This window comes from Ambystoma mexicanum, chromosome 11, assembly GCF_040938575.1.
Source record: "Ambystoma mexicanum isolate Mex_15411 chromosome 11, UKY_AmexF1_1, whole genome shotgun sequence".
Taxonomy (NCBI): domain Eukaryota; kingdom Metazoa; phylum Chordata; class Amphibia; order Caudata; family Ambystomatidae; genus Ambystoma; species Ambystoma mexicanum.
Window position 1 is genome coordinate 1462874193 of NC_090934.1, and position 24859 is coordinate 1462899051.

General features: G+C 50.7%; 1 protein-coding gene across 1 annotated transcript in view; it reads right to left on the reverse strand.

Annotated features, from left to right (window-relative positions):
- The window catches only part of SMAD3 (SMAD family member 3), a 503489-nt gene that overhangs the window by 81443 nt on the left and 397187 nt on the right, over positions 1 to 24859 (reverse strand). Inside the window, exons 4-5 of the mRNA XM_069625135.1 lie at positions 13596 to 13670; positions 13467 to 13517 (exon numbers count right to left, since the gene is read on the reverse strand). Of these exons, the coding sequence (XP_069481236.1) occupies positions 13467 to 13517; positions 13596 to 13670 (126 nt within the window). The remainder of the gene's footprint in view (positions 1 to 13466; positions 13518 to 13595; positions 13671 to 24859) is intronic.

Genomic DNA, 24859 nt, shown 5'->3' on the forward strand with positions numbered 1-24859 from the left:
GGGAGGCATAGTGGCATCAGGGCTGGATCCTGCACTAGCAATCTGGATGTGCACCGATTGTGCATTGTCCTCTACTTCTTTCAGGTTCTGAGATTTATACTTTCTCTTACCAACTTGGTCTGTGTTTCCCTTAAGCAAACTATTGACATTAGACCTCTTGGCATTAGGGACTACAGTATGTACTTGTGCAAAGGAGTATGCTTTAGACTGAGGGTAGAAAACAGAAGTTATGCAAGGAACCCCTCCATTCTTTATGTTTGTACCATGAAACTGTTCTATCTGAGGTGAAGTACAACTGGAATCATGGGGTTCAACAACAGAGGTACTCTTGTATAATAAGTCTAACAGTGTGTTGTTTTCTGCGGCTAAGGCTTGCGCTGACATAGAATCTGGATCAAAACAAAAGACAGAACTAGGATCAGGCAATGGAGGATGTGCCATCCTATGGGAAAAATACTTTGCACGTAAATGCCCATTCGTGACAAGGAGTTCATTTAAGTCAGGACTAGTGATTTGATTGTCACAGGTAAATGTAGGGGAAGCTTTCTGTACAAACTTGTTAGAGGCCTTGCTGCCTTTCTTTCTTAAACTTGCCATATTCAATGAGAATTTTGGGCTGGTCATTCTGTCAGGATTAGTCAGGCGAGTACAAAGGCAGCGAATATGGCAAGGGAAATATGCACTAAATCACACAGTGAATAGCTTCGAATTAAACTACGTGCACACAGGAACGACTCATGTATGCTAGAACCCAGGAGTGCAAATAGAGTGTGGCAACAAAACCAATATATGAAAAGGGATGTGGGGTAAGCACCTGACCGCGAGGAAAGTCGGCAAGCGCCTTACCCCCAATTGCTGTTACAGGTACTGACAGCGCTAAACCCACGTGGAGGGAAAGCAATGACAGGATATGTGAACTAACACTCTTGATGGTATTAAATAAGGGAACTAAAGAACAGTACTCACGAGGACGAGATAAACCTCTTGAATGTCAGCTAGCCCACGAATCCTGTTGATGAAACTGGGACCCAGAAAGGCTATAACAGCAATGGGAGGAAAACTAAATACCTAAGTTGGAATAGTGATTACAAATTAGTGAGGAATACATAAGCATTCACACAGGAGCTAGCTACAACCGCACACCACACCTAATAATCAAATGGGAAATAAATGCAGTAGTGCAGTGGAAAACATGGAATGGATCCCAATAGAAAGTAAGGATCAGGAGCAGGGAAAAACGAAATAACCAATGCAAACTTCCCCCTACCCCTCCAAGGAAAAGACAGGAAGCTAATCTAAGAGGAAGGCTAAGGCATACGGGTTTACAGCAGCAAAGGACAGAGTCAAAGAAATATAGAACACAGACAAACTGGGCTGCGTCTAAAAGGGGAAAGCACTGAGAAATGCTGCCTGCAAACAGAGGAAGACAAAAAGGGAATCAAGGGAGCAGAAATCAATTAGCGCATGAATCCGAAATCCAGGGCGGAGGAACAAGAAAACAGGAACTAGGTACAAAAGCGAAGATCAAGGAAAAAAGGGACTAGTCACAACAGGAAACACTGCAACGATGACCAGCGCTGGACTGAAGTAAGACTGAGGCTTTTAAAGCTGCTTAACGAGCACACGCCTCAGGTGTGCTGATTGCTGCACCTGCAGCCACAGGTGTTGCCTATCCTCCACCCAACCTTGTCCTGCAAGGGTGGAGGTGAAGCAGTGGGCCAGGCATTCTGGGAAGCATAGTCATTTGGTTAAAGAAGCATGCTGGCTGCCAAAAACCTGGAATGGATCCGGAAGGGAAGTAGCTTGGAAAATAGGGATTTAGCGCTCCCAATTCATCACAGCACTGTAGCATAAGGTTCGGAGGAAAAGTCCAGTAGGGAATAAACCCCAAATCATGCCCCCAAGTGGTGGGAACGGGAGCGAAGGGAGCGAGTCGTGACATACACACGGATACCCTGCAGACGAAGATGAGCTGCAATCACCAACCTCATCTTCGTAAAGACACGCAGCGCCGAGCTGCGGCCAAAAGGAAGCACTCTGAACTGGAAATGCTCCTCTCCCACAGAGAAGGAAAAAGTTACTTACCTGTAACTGTTGTTCTCCAGCATGGGTCTGGTATGGATTCACATGCTCATGAATATTCCCCGTCGTCAGGCTGGGAATCCTCGGTAAAGAAAAAAATCAGTATCAGTTTCGTTTCTGATCTGTCTTTCTTAGTAGTAACCAATCACTGATCTCTGGGTCATACTGCCCCCAGCAAATGACTGCCCTCTCCCTAAGCCCCTCCCCTGGCAGCCCTCCTCAGATTTGGTAGCACGTAAAGTGGCAGTATGACCAAGTGAAGATCCGCAGAGGGGAAGGAGGGAGGGTTCGCATGTGAATCCATGCCAGACCCATGCTGGAGAACAACAGTTACAGGTAAGTAACTTGTTCCTTCTCCAGCATGGGGTCTGGCATGGATTCACATGCTCATGAATATAAGAATACATAGCAGTATAAACATGCACAACCACGGGAGGTGGCAACAGGCTCAACATTAAGCAATACAACAACTCAACATTAAGCATCTCTTACCTCCTCACTAGGCTCACCTTAAGCGAACAGGTTGCGCAGCACTGCTTGGCCGACCCTGGACTCCTCCCTGCAGTCCCGATCGACACAGTAGAATCTTGTGAAGGTATGCGTCGACCTCCACGTAGCAGCGCTGCAGATGTCCAGCAGGGGCACACCAGACAGGAACGCCGTGGTAGCAGCGATCGCTCTGGTCGAATGGGCTCTCGGACGGCCAGGCAGCGGTCGGTTTGCCAACCGGTGACAGTGCATGATGCAGCTGGAGAGCCATCTGGAAATGGAAGCCTTCGAGAGAGCCTTCCCTTGATTCACATGTCCAAAGTTCACAAACAGCTGTGATGTCTTCCGAAAACTCTTTGTGCGGTCCACGTAGAACTTCAGTGCTCCAGCTACGTCCAGCGAGTGCAGAGTCCTCTCGGCCTGCGACGAAGGTGACGGGAAGAAAACTGGCAACAGCAAGGGCTCGTTGAGGTGGAAGCTCGACGGTACCTTGGGCATAAAGGAGGGGTGCGTCCTCAGCACCACCCTCGTGTCGTGAAAAGTCAAGTATGGAGGCTTGCAAGATAGGGCCTGGATCTCTCCCACTCGTCGTGCGGAGGTGATGGCCACGAGAAATGCTGTCTTCCACGACAGGAACTTCAACGGCGCCGAATGCATAGGCTAGAATGGGGCCCCCATGAGCCTGGTCAGCACCACGTTGAGCTCCCACGCCGGGGCAAGGGCCTTTACCGGCGGGAACGATGGGAATAGTCCCTTCATAAATTCCTTCACCAGGCGATGAGACCACAAGGACGCCCGTCCTGTAGTTCTGGTGTATCGGGAGATGGCAGCCAGATGTATCTTGATGGAGGCGTGAGCCAGTCCAGCTTTGGCCAGCGACAGTAGGTACGGCAATACTTGAGGGGCCGTAATCCGCAGAGGGTTAATCTTCTGTGCACGGCACCAGACAGAGAACCTCTTCCACTTATGTCCATAGCACTTGAGAGTTGAGGACGCCCTGGCTTTTGCAAGAACCTCTCTGCAGACAGCCGGGATATTGTATCCTCCAAACTCTAGTGCTGCAGGAGCCAAGCCTGCAAGTTCAGCGACTCCGGGTCGTGATGAAGAATGGCGCTTTCTCCTCTGGAGAGAAGATCAGCGTCTGTCGCCAGCTTGATAGGTGGGGATGTTGACAAGTCCAGAAGGTCCGGGAACCAGATCTGTGTCGGCCACGCCGGTGCGACGAGGATCATCCTGCACCTGGACCTCTTGAGCTTGTTGATGAGACGGAGCAGCAACGGCAATGGAGGGAACGCGTACAGGAACAGGCTGTCCCAAGGGAACGAGAAAGCATCGCCCATGCTCCTCGGCTGTATGAACCTGCTGGCGAACCTCTGACACTTGGGGTTTGTCGCCGTCGCAAACAGGTCGATCTGGGGTTTGCATAGTTCACACTCGTGGCATGAGCGCAGCTCCCTGCTGAGTGAGTCGGCAATGGTGTTTTTTTTTATTCCTGCCAGGTGGAAGGGAACCGGAAACATCCCCTGGGCGACGGCCCAGTGCCACAGATCCTAGGCCTCCTTGGATAGGGCTGGGTATCTGGTGCCTCCCTGCTTCCGGATGTAGAACATCGTGGTGGTGTTGTCGGTGAAGATCCTCACCACTTTATCCTTGAGGGACCGAAGGAACGATTTGAGCGCCCAGAACACGGCTCGTAGCTCCAGGATGTTGATTTGGAGAGACCTCTCTTCCGGGAGCCAGAGGCCTCTTGCGTGGAGATCTCTGGTGTGGGCCCCCCATCCCTCCAGAGAGGCGTCCGTTGTCACCGTCTCCTGATACGCCGGGGTCTGAAAGTCCGTGCCTGCCGTGAGGTGCGCATGGGTACCCCACCATAGAATCGCCCGACGGAACTCCTCGTTGAGCGGGATCCTGTCTTCGAAGCTGCCCGCCGCTTGAATCCAGCGGGCGTCGAGGAACATCTTGTAGCGGACGCATCCGAAGTCTGCAAAGGGGCACAAGGTAGATACATGAGGACATCATCCCGAGGAGGGACTTGATGGACCTCACCCTGGCCACGTCTGTGGCCAACAGGCGCTGCACCTTGCCCAGAATGGCCTTCGTCCTTTCTTCCGACGGAGATGCCAATCGCTCCACTGTATCGAGCTTTGCTCCCGAAAACAGTGCTACCTGCGAAGGAACCAGGTGGGATTTGGGGTAGTTGATGGCGAATCCCAGTTCTGTGAGCAGGCGGACGGTCCTCGCCGTGTGTTCGACGGCGAGTTCTCTTGACCTTGCACGGATGCAAGGCACTTGGTGAACCACCCTGGGTGCCGACTTCAATCCGAACGGCAGGGCTCTGAATTGGTCGTGACGCCCCTGGACTACGAATCTGAGGAACTTTGTGTCCTTTTAGAATGGGAATGTGGAAGTAAGCATCCTCCAGGTCCAACGTTGATAGGAAGTCGCCCCCCTCCAGCTGTCCCAGCACGTGCTGGAGGGTGACCATCCTGAATTTCTGTGCCTTGATGTACTTGTTCAACCGACGCAGGTCCAGGATGGGGCGCCAACCTCCTGTCTTCTTTCTGACGAGGAAGTACCTTGAGTATACCCCAGAGCCCCGGAGCCTGTTGGGGACGAGCTCGATGGCACCTTTCTTGAGCATCGCCCTTACTTCCAACAGCAGTTGAGGGACGTGATTCTCCTTCCTGGCCACGGGAGGAATGCAAGGACACTTCTTTTGAAATTCTAGCAAGGGTCCGCGGGCCAGGGTGTCCAGCACACAACGGTCGGTGGAGATGGACTCCCACACGCTGACTAACTTCGTCAGCCGGCCTCCCACCGGGGTGCTTCGGTGGGGGCCCAACGCTACGGCCGGTTCAGTCCTGCTTGGAAGAGGCCTTGCCGCCTTGGCCTCATTGACGGCAGCGGCGAGACCCTTCTTGCTTGCCGCGGCCTCTGTAGGCTTCCTGGGACTAGGAGCAGGCCGCCTGGCGGTACGTAGAAGAGCCACCGATGGATCCCTTGGAGGCTCCATGTCTGCCTCCGGAGCTCCGAAAGGGCCGCCGTTGCTGAAGGACTCCTAGGGGTCGGGCTGTCTCCGTGTCGGTCTTGATGGCCTGGAGGGACTCATCCACCGTCTTCCCAAACAGGTTGTTGCCGTCGAACGGCATGTCCAACACTCTGGTCTGGACGTCCTGGCGAAAGTCCATCGCCTTGAGCCATCCTCATCGAAGGCAAACCCTGTTGCCCAGCTGGCAAAATCCGGTATCGGCAATGTCCGTTGCCACAGTTATGGCGTGATACAACGCCACCTCACCTTCCTGCAGAATCTGTAGGGCCTCTGCCCTCTTGTCGTCCGGTAGGAAGTCTAGCAGGGGAGCTATCTTGAACCAAAGCTCCCTGTCGTAACGGGCCACAATCGGTAAGGCATTGGCCGCCTTAATCGTCGTCGCCGCCGACGAGATGACTCGTCCCATGGAGTCCAACTTCTTGCACTCGCTGTCCGGCGGGGAAGTTCAAGCCGCCGCACCCGCCGCTTTCTTCTTGGCCGCTGCCGAGACGACCGAGTCCGGCGTGGGCTGAGCCCTAAGGCACAAGGGGGCGGCATCGGGGACCCGGTACTTCTTCTCGTACTTGTCTCTTTTGGCGGGTGTCGTGGAAGGGTTCTTAAACATAGCCAGCCCCTCGTCCCAGATGTCGGCGAGCAACGGTACCGCGAGGACTGTCTTTCTCTTGGCCTCCCGTCGTTGGTAAAGAAAACCTTCCTTTTTCTGTTCCTCAGGGCAGAGCTGGAAGAGCTCGGATGACCTGGCTATCATGGCGTGGAAAGAGCCAATTTCGTCGGGCGGAGAAGCCCGGGGTGGGGGGGGGGTGATGAAGGAATGTCCGTTGTATCATCGCCGCTGTCGTCGTCCGTCCCTGTATCCGTCGCCGTATCATCCTGAGGGTCCGGTGAGGGGGATGAGGGGTCCACAGGCCTCGAGGGCACGAAGGGCGGTGTGGGGTGGACTCTCCTCTGCTTGTTCGGAGGGCTTTGCTATGGTCCTGGTTCTGGATCCTCCGTCGGGGTCCGTGGTAACCTTGTCCTTATCTCAGTACATAAGGATTGGATCGCCAACAAAATGGCTGCCGAGCTATCCTGGGGCTCGGGCAATGGCTGCGACGGGCGGGATGGCTGCTCCACTGGGCCCTCATCGTCACTATCTTCGATCACATCAGCAGGAACCTTCCCCTGGGATCGAACCTCTCCTTGAGGCCTTCGAACCTCTTGTTGAGGCCTTTCACGGTTTCCACCGGATCCTCCTCGGAGGCTGAATCCGAGTCCGTAATGGCCATCGCCCCCCCTCTTTTTCCACCGGGGTCTTCACGGGGGTCTTAACGATGGTCTGGAAAGAGGATTCCCTCGGCGGTGGCAGGGAAACTCTGGGCCCCGAGGCCACCTCCACTGGCGTAGTCTCTGCCGGCTTCGCCAGGGCCGCTGCGACAACCTCGATAGAGGCCTTTGCCGGGTGGATCAAGGCCCTCACCACCTTAGGTGCGTCCTGGGCCTTTGCTTTGGGGGGAGGGTCATTGCCTCGCTCCCCCTCGGCTCCCTTCGAGATCGACCGGGGCCTCTCCAGAAGCATACCCGGGTTCTTGGACTTCCTCTTCCCCGAACCAGAGCGCTGGCTTTTGGTTGATCGTGCCAGGGAAGTCGCGCCCTGCTTGGCAGCCGAAGAGCCTGACCTTTCGGTGCTCCCGGCGCCCGCGGACTCGCGGTGCTTGGCCTTCTTTTGGGCCCCCGTCGACTTAGAAGGCCGCTCAGACTTTTTCTTCGCCTTCTCACCTGCTGTGCCCTTCTCCAGTCAGGCGGCGAGGCGGGAACGACGATCTTGCTTGGTCCGTTCCGACAGGTTCTTGCAGAACGCACAGTCCTTCTCCATGTGCGTCTTGTCCTCATGAAGGCAGTAGAGACATCTCGAATGCTCGTCCTCCTTGAAAACATTTTGCAATCAGCATCCCAGGCAGCTCCTGAACAGCTTGGATCTCGGTGTCGAGCTTCCCTTGTCCTGGGCCATGTCCGTTGAGGTAGGCCTCAGATCTTCTGGAATCCTCCAAGAAGCGTAACTCAATGAAAAACTTCACCCTTGAGGGGCGTAGAAGAATTCCAAAACGGGTCCCCGTTATCGGAAGTAGAAACGGTGGAGCTTGAGGCTCGATTAAACCGAAAAAATGAGAAAATCTCCTGAAAAAGTGTGAAAACGCAGTAAAAGCTTGAGAGCTAAAGCATGAGGACTCCCAACACTTGAACGTGCGAAAAAAATCTGAGGATGACTGCCAGGGGAGGGGCTTAGGGAGAGGGCAGTCATTGGCTGGGGGCAGTATGACCCAGAGATCAGTGATTGGTTACTACTAAGAAAGACAGATCAGAAACGAAACTGATACTGATTTTTTCTTTACTGAGGATTCCCAGCCGGACGATGGGGAATATTCATGAGCATGTGAATCCATGCCAGACCCCATGCTGGAGAAAAGCAGGTATTTCCGGTGCAGATTCCAGATCAGAATATGCATGTACGCATCCTGAAGGTCCACCACACTGAGCCAATCGCCCATCTGCAAAGAGGACTTTATCTGACCCGGCGTAATCATCTTGAAATTCTTTTGGGGTAGGAAAAGATTGAACTGGGAAAGGTCTAGAATGGTGCGCAGGCCAGCCTGGTTGGATTTGGGCACCGTAAACAGTCGGGAGTAAAAGCCCTCCCCTCGTTCCCATAGGGGAACGGCTTCCACTGCTCTGAGATCCAGTAACTTCTGAATCTCGGCCCTGAGGGAGGGCGAACCCGACTGCTGGAAAGGAGGAGTGATGGGTGGGGTAGGGGAAAAGGGTAAGCGGAAGCCCGCTGGAGCGACTGACAAGACCCACCGGTCCTCGGTGATAGTCTGCCACGCCTCCCAATGAGACGCATTGCGTCCTCCAACCGGGGTCTCGTGCGAGTGCAGAGAACCCTCATTTGGCTGGTTTTTCGGTGGCTGCACCACCTGAACCTGAGGAGGAGGCTGAGGAACGGAAGAAAAACCAATTCCGTTGCTGCCTCCGGCAGGAATTTCCCAAAGGGGTATCGACTCTAGGATTTTTGATCTAGAAAACCCCTGAAACCAGAGGAGGGCCGGGATTGTGACTACGTCTCGGTGTCCTAAAAGGTGGTTTTACCAGTACAGACAAGGACTTGGCGGTCTGGGTGTTATCCTTCGTTTTGGTCAGCTCCACATCCGTTGAGGAATGAAAAAGCTCCTTGCCGTCAAACGGCAGGTCCAAAACCTTGTCCTGTACCTCCTTAGAGAACTTGGTGGCGTGCCGAGAGGTATCCACTCCAAGCATAAGGCCCCGGGCCGAAGTGTCAACGTGATGAGACGCGGCCTCCAGCAGATCTCGAGCCAGGACCCTGGCATCCGACAATCCCGCCTTGAAGTCCTCAAGCTTTTCAGCAGGGATGAACTCTCAAACTCTGATAGACCTTTCCACATTTTCATATTCGCCACTGCTAACATGAATTCTGCATTAGCCTGACGCAATTGCAGGGCCGAGTTAGCAAAAATCTTCCCCCCCAAGGGAGTCGAGAAGCTTATCCTCTTTGCCCAGGACCTGAGTAGCCGTCGTAGAAGAGGATGCCACAGGCCTGGACTGCAAAGTGGCCGCAGCCACCACCGTGGATGAGGGGGACGGACATGATGCTAAGGCCACCTCTTCCGAAGAATGCAGCCTGTAGCGAGCGTCAATTTTCTTATTGACGAATAGTCCAGAGTGTGGTCTTTCCCAGACTCTACGGACCTCGGCCAAAAGTCCTTCTGCAAGAACAAGCCGGTACGCTCCAAAGGAGACAAGGTGAACGCCCACGAAAGAATGCCATCCTGCGGAGCGGGTGCCTCGGGCACTGGAACATCCAACAGATACATCATGTCCAGCACCCGGTCATGAAAGGCTCTGATAGAGGGGGGCTGGTCTTTGCTGTCCTGATCGCGCTGCGTGTCATCAGACAGGTCAGGGTCCGGCTGAACCACATCGGGCACCACAACAACCTTGTCCACTGGGGACAAAGGAGGCAAGAGTGGAAGAGTAGGAGGAGGACCCGCAGGCAAAGGCGGCGTCGGCGGAACTACCGGAGATGCAGGTAGAACCGACGGCGCAGGCGGGCATATCTATATCTCCCTAAACAAGCCTTTAAAGTACTCCTTCATGGGGTCGGAATGCATACGTTTTTGAAACTTGCTGAAAAAGGCGTCCTCCGCCGACGACTTTGGGGCGGCCAGAGGAGGCCTCTTATGAGGAGGGTAATTCCAGGAATGCAGGGGAGAGGGTTGCCAAGAAGGCCCATCCCCAGAGGTGTCCATTTAATCAAGGGTGCCGACGTCGCAGACAGCGAGACATTGTGCGAAAGGGGCATCCGGGCGTTCCAGTCATAAACTGGACGAAACGGATGTGCACAAGGAAACCGATGTTCACCTACCGAACCAACCCCTACACCTAAAGCCGATGGCATAGTTGTAAGGGATGTGTCCAAAATGGCCGCTGTGGTCTTGGCGGGAACGGCCGCCATTTTGTCAGTGCCCATGGAGAACTGCAACACATGTGGAAGTGACACAGGGGTCCCCACAGGCGGGTCTGGGGTCTTCATCTTAGCCTTAACACAAGGAACCTCGGCCGAGCCAGTCCTGTGTGGCCTTGGATGTTTTTGTGACATGCTAATAGCCAGACTAGCCTTTGCAGGAAGGACCCTGGCACTGCCGGTAAAGGAGGAATTACGGTTCGAAACCTCACTCCTTGCCCCCTCAACTGTTCTGGAGTCACCACAAGAGCGGGAGCAATGAGGAACACCTTTCACCGACGAGGCCTTAACAGGCCTCTTAGAATCGCTAGTCACCTTAGCCTCTAAATGAGGGACCTCGGACCCGAGTCTGGTAGAAGCCTCTTCACGCCAGGCCTCGAACCTTCGTTCGATATCAACAACCTCAGCCAAGGCCTCAGGGCACACCCCAGTACTTTTAAGGCAAGCTAAAATCGAGGAGGCCTCGGAGCGTGCTCCGGTACCCCACGACTCAGTAGAACTGGGTCTACAAACAGCCCCCACAGGAGGGGCCTCGGAATGTAATCTGGTGTCAACAGGCCCCTTACGGAGAAAACCCTGGTACACTTCTTAGGCCCAGACGACACCTCGGGGCAAGCCCCGGTAACAGAGCTCTTGACACTCCTCCCAGACCAGGAAGTCCCCGGAAAGGAGTCCCCCCGGCCCTAAAAAGTAAGGAACTTACTGGGTGTTTCTTCTTTTCGTCAATGAAGGATTGGAAATGCGTAGGGAGAGTACGCTGAAACACCTCCTCCCACTGCTCTAACCGACGTTGAAGCGCCCGGACCGAAAGGGAATCGCAATAAAAACACGAGTCCCACCGGTGGTCAGGACCCAAACACTCTAAACAAAGAGGATGGGGATCCGCCCTAGCGAAGCGTCGCTGACGGGAAGAACAATTCGGGAAGTCTAGCTGAAACGGCATAGACGGACTATCAAGCGATCGCAAGCGAGAGCCAGAGAGGAGGAAAAAGGAAGAAAAAGCTTCCACAGATGCAAGTGCGTCCAATCTCGAACGAGCGGAGAAAAGGACTGATGGGCGATGCGGAGCTAAAATGGGCGCGGTTACGGCCGTGTGCAGTACCCAGCGTAAAAGAGAGGAAGGGCTAAAATGTCTGCAAAATTTTGATGCTTTTACAAAGTGCTCCGGTCCCGTCCCACAGTACGGAGGAATGTCCCATAAGTATGGAGGAAAGGGGATGGGACGTAGGAGTAATATTAAACATGTGATTATATACAAGTATGATGCATGTGAAAAGTAATGTGCCTGGAAAGAATGTTCAATGAGTTCTTGCCGCACCAAACTTCCTCACTCTTAATGTGCGGCAGTGATGCATCTATGGACAGTGCATGACTGTCTGCAGAGGGACGCATGTCCAGATCCAGGGGCAGGGGGACATTTTCGAGGCAGATGTTGTGCAGCAAGGTAAAAGCAAGAATTATTTGGATACCCTTCTAAGGCCTGTACAACAGGACCTCTCTGGTACAGCCCAGGCACCAGAAACGAGCCTTCAGCAGACCAAAGGTCTGCTCAATGCAGAGTCAGGTCCTGAGGTGTGACTTATTGCAGGTCACCTGCTGTGGCGTGTGTGGATTGCGCCCAAGTGTCATCCGCCTTGTGAGCTGGGGGTAATCAGAGTCACCTGCAAGAGCATAGGGCACAGAGCTCAGTGCATTGATGTGTAGCAGGTTACATGTCTTGTTGATGGGCACGCTCTTGATGCAATTATGTTGCATTTGTACTACATAGTGTTCATTCTCAGTAATTCAATGATTTGCAATATACTATGGGGGTACATGTGCATTGTCACTTAGCGATACACTTTGCACACAGCTCACATACAAGTTGTGTTAGACATAGCATATGAAAGGATTTCAAATCTGCATGTTCTCTGTGTTGGGCCTGTGTGTGCTGTCCAGTGGTGCCCTGCCAGGTGATTTGTTGTTATTGTGCATGTTTGTGCCACAATGGATTCACATACATGGTTTGCAGCATACACGCCTTCAGTGTCTGCCAGTATTGCATTGTCACTGTGCAGTGTTGAACTGTTGCAGTGGCTGTGTAGGTATGTGTGCCCTATGCATTGTGGTTCCTGTAGTCTTCCGTTTGTGCATGATTGACTTGTTGGGACAATATGGATTGCAGTCATATGACTGCATAGTCCTGCTGGGCATAGTCCTGTGGGCTGGTGAGAGTCATGTGCGGCATGAGAGGGCAGGTCCTGCATGTAAAGGGCCTTGACAGGGCATGCATTAGATCAGCAGTCGTAATGCCCCCCACCCCTTCACATGGCATTCAACGCGTGCTGCAAGACTGTATTGGCAGGGTGCCGTTACACAGGACCATGGCATTGTGGATGGATCCAGGAAAGCGGGAGCCACAATGTGCTTTTGTAAGGTCAGCATTAGAGTAACCTGCGTATTTATGGAGTGGAACTGCTTCCTGTTGCAGTATGCCTCTTCGGATGCCGGGGTGGGAGGGAAGCGGGGGGCTCAACCAACACTGCATGGAAGATGTGCACGGATGCATAGCAAGGAGAATGAATCCAGCACCTGCCCGAGCACAACTGAAAAAGTGAGCTGGGACATGCCATGCAGTTTGCCCACAGGGTGCTAAAAGTGTAGCACTGACGCAAGCGTTAGCAGCAGAGGTAGGACTGTCCCACTATCGATCCTGCTCTGGATGTTGTAGTGGATTAAGGCCAGGACCTCTGCAATGGTCTCCCAGATCAGCCGGTACAGGGTAATGAGCTATGCATTAGTCAATGCCTAGGGTGAGGGCCTGACCACTGGCGGAATTAGCGCTGGTGAAATTAACACCAGATGCCAGCGCTATTTCCACCAGCGTTAATTCCGCAAGCAGTAATCTCCTTTCAACACAATTATCAGGTTTGTAATTATATCAACAAATATCTACCATAGCTCAACCAGATCTGAAGTGTATTATAGCCATTTCAATGGTGAACTTCATTCTGATTGTCCTTTATAATTAGACTAGTACAGAATATGGCGAAGAGTAAATCCTGCTCGACCAATATAAATCATCCAAAGAAAACTTTGCATCCAAACCCCAAGTAGATTCAGAAGGAGGGGTGTGCCCAGGAAAAGTAGCTTCCGTGTGGCTCCTGGAGCCAAGGACATTGCAGGGGTATTCTCAATATTATATAAAGCATGCAACTTTGCTTGGGATTATTTGCTGCAAAAAACTCTCAAAGCTGAGAAATATGAAAAAGATACACAAGCAATTGTATTTAAAATTCCTGCAAATGTTCACTTGGTTATACAACCCTGTCAGGCAACACACATGCTTACCCAGGTTGTTGGGTATTGGCGACATGGAATTTGGGGATACATTGGGAGAACCTGGAAAATAGAAAGCACGAATGTAAGTCACATTTTGAGATTAGGGCAAATGCAAGCCATACACATTTAGTGACCCACCTGAGTCCATGCTATGGTTCATCAGGTGGTCACTGGTTTCTCCATCTTCACTCAAATAGCCAGGAGGTGGAGTCTCTGCAGAAAGGAGAGAGATTGTCATTTTCGCCAAGGACTTTGCAACTGTAGAACATTGGTCATGTTTACAAAGAGGGCACTGAGACTTTCTAGTCAAGCGTGTGTAGTATGTGTTTGGGTAAAAAGGGAAAAAACATGCATGCAGCTGAAGAACTCTTAGCAGTTTTATTTAAGTCTCCACGGGCACCAGAATTTAAGCATGACCCTCGCAATATATTCAGGGATTTACTACTGACCAAGCGGAGTCGAGATTAGGAACTATACCCCTTCAGTATAATTACTTGTATTTGCAATAGATTTGCATTGAATGTGACACTGTAGGGAGAGATCCTGTCCAGAGGCGAAGTTGCAGTATTTGGCTGAAAGACATTGGTTGCAATCCAGGCTTTTCTATCTGAACACACTTCATGCAAATCATGTATTCGTACACTCTGCCCCCCTTCCTTTGTTCTATTGGCATAGCGTAGGTCAGTCTTTGTACAATATTCTGAAATCGGGGCACAGTTGCCCACACCCAGGCCTGCAACTACTATAGGACAACAATGCACACTGGTTTCCAAGAGCCCGAGCCCTTTTCCTCGGTCCAAGGGGACTGCCCATATTTGCACTACATGCTCATTCGTTTGCAATTATCTCAATGTTTTCTTTTTGAGATAGCTGGGGCTTTCATTTCTCCAAAGGATTTCTCACTCCCAGACACCTAGTTATGAACGAAGTAAAAGTATTCAGAGAATGTGGATCTTTTGCGAGTATGGTTTCTCAGAGGCCAATTCCCACACATTCAGCTAGTAGTCCTAGTGCAACGTCCTTCCAGCTTGCACACAGTCTGCACGGAGAGGATACTTCCACCGTGGGAATCCTGTGCCTCCCATGCAAGTTCGCATCTCTTTCCCTGGTGGCTGATTCCCACACATTCGGCTAGTAGTCCTAGTGCAACGTCCTTCCAGCTTGCACATAGTCTGCACGGAGAGGATACTTCCACCGTGGGAATCCTGTGCCTGCCATGCAAGTTCGTATCTCTTTCCCTGGTGGCTGATTCCCACACATTTGGCTAGTAGTCCTAGTGCAACGTCCTTCCAGCTTGCACACAGTCTGCACGGAGAGGATACTTCCACCGTGGGAATCCTGTGCCTGCCATGCAAGTTCGCATCTCTTTCCCTGGTGGCTGATTCCCACACATTCGGCTAGTAGTCCTAGTGCAACGTCCTTCCAGCTTGCACACAGTCTGCACGGAGAGGATACTTCCACGTGAGAATCCTGTGCCTGCCATGCAAGTTAGCATCTCTTTCCCTGGTGGCTGATTCCCACACATTCGGCTAGTAGTCCTAGTGCAACGTCCTTCCAGCTTGCACACAGTCTGCACGGAGAAGATACTTCCACCGTGGGAATCCTGTGCCTGCCATGCAAGTTCGCATCACTTTCCCTGGTGGCTGATTCCCACAAATTCGGCTAGTAGTCCTAGTGCAACGTCCTTCCAGCTTGCACACAGTCTGCACGGAGAGGATACTTCCACCGTGGGAATCCTGTGCCTGCCATGCAATTTCGCATCTCTTTCCCTGGTGGCCGATTCCCACACATTTGGCTAGTAGTCCTAGTGCAACGTCCTTCCAGCTTGCACACAGTCTGCACAGAGAGGATACATCCACTGTGGGAATTCTGGGTCTGCCATGCAAGTTAGCATCTCTTTCCCTGGTGGCTGATTTCCCTTGTTCTTGTCCCATGACGCAGGAGTACTGGAGGCAGTACCCATTCGCCACTTCTCATGTTCTGACCATTCTATCAGACGACCTTTTCATTTGTAGATCGCGAGAACATGTATTGGGTAGGAATCTGAAAGTGCACAGGCCCCGGGTGTGGCAGTGTCTGTATCCCCCAAAGCAGGTCCGGGCTTTTAGTAGGCGCTGGGTAGAGAGCGACATTAGTGCTTATCCAGAGAGAGCTCTCCCACAAATGCACTTGCAGAGCAGACGAGTCCCTCAGCCTGTGCTACAAAGTTCAGTATGGAAACATGCAGGCAGTGTGCTGAGAGAGAGAGGAGACAATCGCTGGCAACTAGAAGAGCCGGACTGCAGGACTGTCCGGGCACCATGTTGGATGGGCCTTAACCCAAGTTGGCGGCTGGCACTTTTAAACACTCCGTTTACGCACACAACACCAATCTTAATATCAGACACTCGGACCAATGCAACACATGAACCAAATAACAGAAAGAGGAAACGCATAAAAAGGAGGTGGGCAATACCATGAGCAAGAGTAAAGAACACACGTCCACAGTCACACTCTGCCATTGAGACACTTGAAGCCTATGCCACAACATAGCGAGAGTTAGGATGGCATTCTAGATAGTGTGTGTGCTGGCAGAAAGAATATGAGAGAACTGCAACTGGCTTGAGAGCATTTAGACTGAAGTGGAAGAAGCCTGCGGGGGGCTAAACCCCAGAAGCTGGGAAGAGCCAATGACTCCTGAGAGGAAGCAAGAGGAAGCATGTGATTAGGGGGAGGGGCGAGAGAGGGAGATATCAAGGATGGCCATAAGAACACCAACTCCCAAGGGGTTTTATTGAGTTTTATGCAGGGCTCAATGGCCATCCCTCACTCTCATCAAGGTGAAGATTTGTCCTCTAACGCAGTAGCCCACGTTTCCCACGTTATTGTATAGAGCTTATTTCCCCGCCTGCCCCCTCCACTTACTATCTATGGTCTAGCTGGCTTTAAATTAAGTCCTAATGACCACTGCCTTATCTGTCCTGCTCTAACATGAACATTCGTTCTAAAGGGATTGTAGGGTTGTGCCTTAAACTCAAGCCCACTCTGGCTTCTTCCCCTCACATCCTGATGTTCCTTTCCTTATTGATCAATCTCCTTCCACTACTCTCCTTTCATCTTCATCTCCTAGTACACCTTCCATCTAACCCTCTGGTGTCTCTTGCTCTTGCTGCCTCCACCCAACAATGTCACTCCCTTTTCTTGTCTCCATTCTACTGCTCCCTCTTCCGCACTCCGCTCCGCCACGCTGCTACTCCCTCCTCCACACTACTGCCGCCCCCTCCTTTCTACTCAGGCACCCTCCTTTCACTCTCCAAAACACTTACCACTCACTCTCTACACCGTTTCCAACACCCTCACTCACCTTGTTTACATGCCTCTTCAGCACACAGTGCCACTTCCTCACACTAACCAATTCCTCACCTTTTCTTCATAATGCCTACCAACTCCAGCACACCGCCCTTCCGCCTGCTGGTCTCTTGATCTGAAACCTTCACTTCCTCTGACAACGCACAACTTCCTGTTTCCTGTCCCTCTTCTTATCCTCCCCATCCTTCTTCAATTGGTGTTCTGGCACATACCAACTGATTCTGGTCTTCCCCGCCCAGGAGGTGTTACGGCACTCAATGGTTAGAAATCGTGGCTTAGCCCAGCCAAATTCTCAGTGCGCGGGCCCCCGTATTGTATCATTGGAGACCCACATGGCGGAGTGTCCCAGTTAGTGGTAGGGGGCTGCGTTGCACAGAATTTCAAATCAGGTAACAGCCCTTGCTCGGGTATGCAGCTCTGCAGCAAGTCTGTGCTGTATTGTGTAACGGTGAAGAAGTAGGACTGACACAGAGGTGTTATATTGATTGCTATAAACTTTTATTCAAGGGTAAAGATCAAGAAAACCCTCTCTTGCCCTAAATCTAAGAGGGGTTTCCCTGCCTCAACTGAAATAACTAGTGTCAGAATGTCCAAAGCAGTCCCAATGTCCAGTGTCAAAACCCTAACTCTGTGCCTTACACTCGAAGGTAACTAAATCAAATGCGCTGTCTTCTTGGTCCAGAGGAATTATTCCCTTCACCTGGACAAAAGGCAGTTCTTGTCTTGGTAGCATTTTCCCAATGTGGTTTCAGCCACTCCTTAGCTGTTGTGGGGTGAGGGGGGGGGGCGGGAATGTCTCCCTTTACCCAGCCTTCCTCAGGCTTACAATATACTTCAATGGTTGATGGTGAACGTGTCCTTTCCCCGGCCCTTCTCAGGCTTGTGTTTAGGTTCCACAATTGGTCCCCAGCCCTTCTCCGGCTTTTGACTTTAGTTACTTGGGGTCCCGGACCCTAGTTGGCGGCTCTGGCTTCCTCTCGCCATATACTGCACCAAATAAGAACAGCCACGATATACTCCCCAAGCAGTAGTCCATGACCCTGTTGGGCATACTGGTTCCCTGTCTCCAGGTACGGCAACGAAAAGCAACCTGGATGCACGCCCCAGGTTGTGGTTGGTCCCTAGGCTTGACAGGCAGACCTGGTTCCCTCTCACCAGATACTGCGACGAAGAGTAGCCTGATGCACTCCCCAGGGTGTGGTGACCCATACAGACTTGGTTCACTAACCTACCAAGTACTGTATGACCTGTCCATTAACTCCATTTCTCTTTATTTGAGTGCGAGTCCCAGACTTGCATTCCAGCCTTAATTTTCCTTTCCGTGGGTTTGGTTCACTCTCCTACCAAGCCTTAATATAAGTCCATGTACTGCTTTGCTTTTCTCCCACTGAAGTAGAGTCACAGACCCTCCTTTCCGAGCCTTCCAATTCGTATCATCACCTCGCCTTTACAGCACCGTCCTCGGCTACCCGTGTACCTTGTGGTGGGGTCTGCACAAGTGTTGGCTTCCATAAGGTAGGTGGACTCGTTTGCGGGGCTCCGGTAACTTCCTGGAGTTTCACCCACTCTGTGTCAGCTCTGCAGTCTTTCCTTCCGGGACATCGCAGTCTTGCACTCTCGTGCTTCCCGGGTCTCTGGTGTACCCAGAGTCTTAGTCCGCCTGCAGGCTGTGTGGCCCTCTGACTCTTTCCCCGTTCTCTGCATCCCGGTCAGCACCCACCTGCACGTTGGGCCCGTACTGGCTCTCGCAGCTCTTCCAGGGAGGGCTTGACGCTGTGTCAAGTCCCTCTTCACTTTTTATCTTGTTTCTTCTAATCGTCACAAACCACTCGACTGGTAAAAGAGGTTCTGATGGTTATTTGGTATTGCTCCGGAGGATCCGATGGTTATTTGGTATTGCTCCGCACCTCCACTTCATCGCAGTACTAAGTGAGTGCTCGTCTCGGTACTCTCTACCTGTACTGCTTTAAAAAAGTACATAGGGTGAGGGTAGGATTAAAGAGTAAGGAGATGAAGGAAAGGTGAGGTAACAGTGGAAAGGGGGTCTAGGGTCACGGCATTGGTGGGAATACCAAATTTTCCCGATGTGGTCATCACTGGTACCAAGGGGGGGTCCCCTCCCATTAGGTCCACCTGACGAGTACCAACCCCTGGGGGACTATCAGGTAGCGGGCTCACCACCCTGGCCTCAGAAGCAGCGAGGACATCCTGAGATTCATCACAATAGGCTGTATCAGTAATGGTGTGGGTTTTAGAGAGCCATGCACACAGTTCTTTGAAAGTGGTGTACAGAAGGCTCTCCGTCGGCTTGATCACCTCTTCAAGGTGTTGCTGGACTCATCTGCTGGTTGACTGGAAACCGCTGGCGTGAGGTGCTGGTGGTTCACAGACTTCTGGTGCCTTTTGAAAGGGTTGGCATGAAAGAGAAACTAGCCTATAGCTTTGGAAGAGATGTGGGGTGATCCAAAGTGGTACTGCCAAGGAACATACAGGCACTTGGGGGATGGACAGGAACTACTAGGGCCCTGCCAAATGCCACCTTACGCTTCAGGCAGGAATAGCTGTGGCTTCCCAACCCAAGCTGAGAGGGGTCCCTACCCCACTGGACAAGGTCTGACTATTGACCTTGTCGAGGAGGAGAGGAGGAGAAGGAGAGAGAGGAGGAGAGGAAGAGGAGGAAAGAGTGAGAGAAGAGACGAAGAGAGAAAAGAGAAACATTGTTACTCTTTTGAGGCTAGAACTTTGCAGATGCTGAAATCTTGAACTGGAGACCCTTGGTTAGTTGGCAAACAACATGGGCAGCCTGAAAAGTAACCGGGCAGGGGAGGAGAAAATCATGCCCATATACAGGTGACCTAAGAAGGTGGATCCACAAGGTGCTGCTCTGGTAAGAGTGTTGGAATGACAACTACAGAGTCCAGGAGAACGGAGCATCTGTGGAAGCAAAGTGCTAGAGCTAAGAAAGAAGTGTAATGGGGTGCTCCAAGTCATCCTGAGATGGAGTCTTCTTAAGTTCACTGCCAGGATACAATGACACAGAGATCTTGTTATTGGAATAGGCAATATGACCTTGGACTAAGGAGACTAGGTACACTCAGATTAGACACATGCACAAGATTAATTTACTCCTCCATATTGACACCATTACCAGAGAGCTTGCCTTCTCATGTGTTTTCCCTATAAACTATAGGCACAGGCATTACTCCTACCAAACTGCATAACAAAAATAAAAGTCTTGAACGCATATTTGTGTCTCAAATTTTTCTTTGGTATTCCCTGCTGCGATAGTAGCCTCTGCTGTAGAAGAACAGCACTGTGGTCTTTCAGCGTGTCTTATGCTGCCAAAGCAGGACCTCTGACAAGTCCCATATTTAGCCTGCAGACACTCTTTGGTGATCGCTTGGGTGATATGGCCCTGCGGCAGACCCCAGTAAAACATTACAACACTGGAAAGAACTTGGAGGGCCCCCCCACCCCATGGACATGTGGAGAGTGTGTCATCAATGTGAGGTGCCCTAGAGAAAGGACATATACTTACCTTCTTCATAGATACACATCTCTTAAGTTCTGGTGGAAAGGCACTTCCCTGTCAATACAGCCTTGCCCGCAGAAACCAAAAGGCAAGGAGTCAAAGAAAATATATTGGGACCAAGTGTCACAAGTGGCATATGGGATATGAATCCGAGACTGAAAAAGCCCTACCCAAAGAAGCCATCACCCAAACATGAAATACCAGGGAATAGGTATTTTATTAAAGGGAACAAATGTAGGTGAGAGGAACACAGTTGGTGCACAAAGCTGTAGTCCTGTTCTCATGGAGGAAAGGACTGATGGCTGGAGTAGGGATTGCGTGCAAGGGTTGAGTACCCTGGCAATGCTTTAATTAATGATGTGCAACCATCTACAGTCCTGTCCCCTACTTGGGGAACACGTCCCAATAGTATGGAGGAAAGGGGATGGCTGATGGGCTGTAGGAGTATAGCCCAGGCTCTGCATGGTTAAATCATGTGAACCAGCCAGGTGCTGCAATCTGGCTGAAAATGCCAAGTAACATATATAAATAGTCCAGTCACATATGTTCTCAGAGGCGTTACTTCCCTCAGTAATCATTGGCTTTCTCTCTTATAAGCAGAGGCGGTCTCGGTCAAATTAAGAGGTTTATAGGCCTGGAGCACAGTCAGACACTTTAATCAAGCACAGTTGGCGAGCTCTTCCATGTTGCAGGCCCTCTTTCTTGACACAAGTCCCTCTAGTGCATCACAGACCCTCTTCCTCTTCCCAGTCCCCCTTCCTAGTCACTCTTACTTGTCAAAAATCACTCCTCTGTGTAACAGGCCCTCTTCCATTTCCTCTTCAGTGTCTTCCACCTCCTCGACAGTCTCTCTTTCTCTTTCGATTCAGTCTTTCTTCCACTTTCTCATTGCAGTTCCTCTTCCTCATAGCACCACTTCCTGGTCACAGTACCTCTCACTTTGTCATGACAGTGCCTCTTCTACTTCCTCATCACATTTCCTCTTCCACTTCTTGTCACAGACTACTCCTCATCCCAGTCCCTCTTCAAAATCCCTCTTCCTTGTTGCAGTCCATCTTCATTTTCCTTGTTGCAGACCCTCTTCCATGTCAGTCATCTTCCTCTTCCATGCCAGTCCCACTTCCTTGTCAAGTTTCTCTTTCTCAAGCAACTCCCTGTTCTTCGTCTCTGACCCATTCTTCATCCCAGCAGCTCTTTTTCGCCCCATTTCTTCTTCCACAGCACAATGCCTCATCATCAAAGGCCCTCTTCTTTGTCACAGTCCCTCTTCCTCGTTGGTTCCTTTATTCATCCTCATCACAGTACCTTACACTTTCTCATCAGTTTATTCCTTTTCCCAGCCCCTCTTCCCAGTCACATCTTTGTCGCATTGTTTTCTTCTCTTCCGCATCATAGTCCCTATTACTCTTTCTCTATGCAGTTCCTGTCTCGTTGCAGTCCCGTTTCCTCTAGAACGTCAGTCTTGCATCCTTGTTGCAGTCATACTTCCTCTATAACGTCACAGTTTTGCTTCCTCGTTGCAGTCCCTCTCTCACATCATAGTCCTACTTCCTCTGCTTCATCTCAGTCTCTCTTCCTTGTCACAGTCGATCTTCCTCACCATAGTGTTAGGAATCTACCCACCTGCTACCCAGTACCACTGTATGCACCCATTCATAGACTTTGTTTATAGCATAACTCCCATGTTAAAACCCACAAACAGCCATGGCATTCATTTACGAGTTTTATTGCTGCAGTTTTGGACCAAACTACTTTCATGTTCCATTCCGAGTTTTGGGTTAAACCAGCTGATGCATTCTGGTAGATGTATGCTGTCCAAAAGGCAAAGTGCCATTCACTTGCAACAAGCTCCTGCTAGTTGTAGAGACCCTGATTGCATTCACCTGTTACAAGCTCCTGCAGGCTAGGGTACCACGAGAGAGCAAAGCTTTAATTGCAATACACTACTGCAAGTTACTGAAGCCTGGACTGGGCTTAGTTGGATGCAGCTGCCTCAGGCTGCAATCATTTCCACCCTTTTGGGCTGTGGCCTGGGAGTTTTCTATCAACTGCCTTTACTTGGAGTTCGTGCTTCATGCTGATTTTGAACCTTCAATGCTATCTTGCTTTTTGGTTACTAAATCCTACATGGTACAGCTGCTTTCCAGTTTCTGTTTGCTGTTAAAGTGAATTCTTTTTCTGAAAGTATTTATGCTGCATTTTCTCAAACAGTGTTTTGCTTTAAGCAGGGCCTTCCCACCCCCTGGCTCACAGGCTCACCTCGTTTCTGGCAAAGCTGCTCCCTCCCCATGCCGCTTTGCAATCTAAGTTTCCTGCTTTACTTGCTAAGATAGTTGACCATAGTTTAAGTTCCTGCTTTTAAGTGTACTTAGTTTTCTGAACCAGGTGTTTGCAGCAACGTCTTGTCCGAGTTTCATGCATTGGCCCTTTCTCTTGTTCTCTGGTCTATGACTAGTGTACTTGAACCATGTTTTCACTGAGTTGGCAGTGATCGACTACTTTTCCTACGACTAAAGCTTTATGTTTCATGATATTCCTAGAACGCTAGGTTTCCAAGTTTGTGTGGCAACGTTCCTTGTCCAAGTCCCTGATAACTATTATGATTCTTGGTCCATCATTTCCACTATGCTAGCATTCACATGTGCCTTCCAAGTAGTGATTCCATAGCTTCCGCCTGCAGGCTCCGTCTATAGTTCTGCTCTTTGCTTTTTTTCTCTGCCTATCCTGTACTTGGTTCTATTTATCTACTCTGTTTTTCCGTCTCGATTACAAATTGGTCCACTGTTGTGTCTCAGCTCTGTATCCGTATACAGTGTGACCCCTGGGTTGGTCTCCGTTAAGATCAGATGAGGGAAATACTTTGGTTGCATTAATCTAGTTTGTTGCAGTCTTACCTGTCTCAGTATATGGTCTCCAGCGTTACCCTTACACTGAGTACAATCCTCGCAGCACGTCTTAACGATGACTTTGCTGCATGACTGTTGTTAGGAGTAATCTGCGCGTACCAATCCCAAGGCCTTTCCCTAATCTCCCTGGAGACCCCATTCCAGTACACCCTTTATTTTGATCAATCCATGTTACCCAGTATATTTGCCTGCCTTCTCTTTCTCTCCGTCTCACTGTGACTACCCGTCTCCACAAAAATCAGCCTGGTATGTACCCTGCTTCTTTTATATGCCAAGTGTTACCTCCCGATGTGCCCCAAAACTACAGTGTGTACTCTGACTGATCTATTGCCCTGTGTGCTCCTGACACAGTCCCTCGTTCTTATCAAAGTCCCTTGTCACAGTCCATCCTCGTTGCAGTCACTCATACTTGTCACAGTCGATCATCCTTGGTGCAGTCCCTTTTCCTTATTAAAGTCCCTCTCCCACTTTCTTGTCAGAATCCCCCTTTCACTTCCTTGTCACAATTCCTCTTTCTCGTCCCTCTACCTCTTACTTGTCAAGGTCCCTTTTTGTCGTCACAGTCCCTCTTCCTCATCACCTTCCTAATCACTGTCCCTCTTCCCATTCCTTCTCAAAGTCTCTCTTACTCATCCTCATTGCAGTCTCCCTTCATCAAATTACCTCTTCCATTTCACAATCCCTCTTCTTTGTCCAAGTCCCTCTTTATTGCCCCAGCCTCCCTTCTGATTCCCAATCCTTGTTCCTGGTCAGAGTCACCCTTTCTCATGTGACAGGGTCATGAATGTGATCCTGTGAAGGAAGGGGGTCAGTTGTGAGAGGCCGCATTCCATAACTCTCCATATGTTTGAGTATATGCAGGGCTACTGGTACCACAGTCATTGTCAATACCCATCAGCCTCTGTACTGTCCAATCCTCCCTCTTCTTGTCCAGAGAACATGAAATGTAGAAAGCCCTGAAACCCTCAAAGGTCTGGTAAGAATCACGTATCACGGACAGAAATACCAGATGATGGGAAACTTGAATGACCATTAACAGAATGCAGCTGGGTTCAACCAACAAAACCCAGCCTAGAGCTGGAGAAATGGATTTGGTGCGCAAATGGAAATGGACTGGAGTTTCTCCTTCCTAAACTAAAGAAGACACCAAACACCCACTCAAGGATCCCCAGGCAGATTAACTGTGCGCTGTCGGGTAGCAACCAAAGAACTAAAACTGGACTAGACTGAATGGGAATGAGGGTGACCCAGAAACACAACACAACCCTTATATGCATAGAGAACAGAGAGAAGAAATCTCAAACTATCAGTTTGAGCACATGGCTGCCTGAAACAGAATGGAGTCTGAAAAAAGTGGTGGGGTTATAAAACATTTTGAAGACTTTCAGGGGAAGCACTGGTCCACCAGGTGGGTTGCTCAGCTAGAAATTATCCAAAGGAGGGCAGCTGACTAGCGAGACAATGGGAGCCAAAGGGGAACTACTGAGCAGGAAGCGCAGCTCCATAAAATCTAGCCTGTTCAGAAGAAAGTAAAAGGTGTTTGGGTGAAGTTGAGAACAGAAGAGGTAGTTCAAAAGACCAGCAAGGAGGGTGGAGAAGGTGTTGGAGGAGACTAC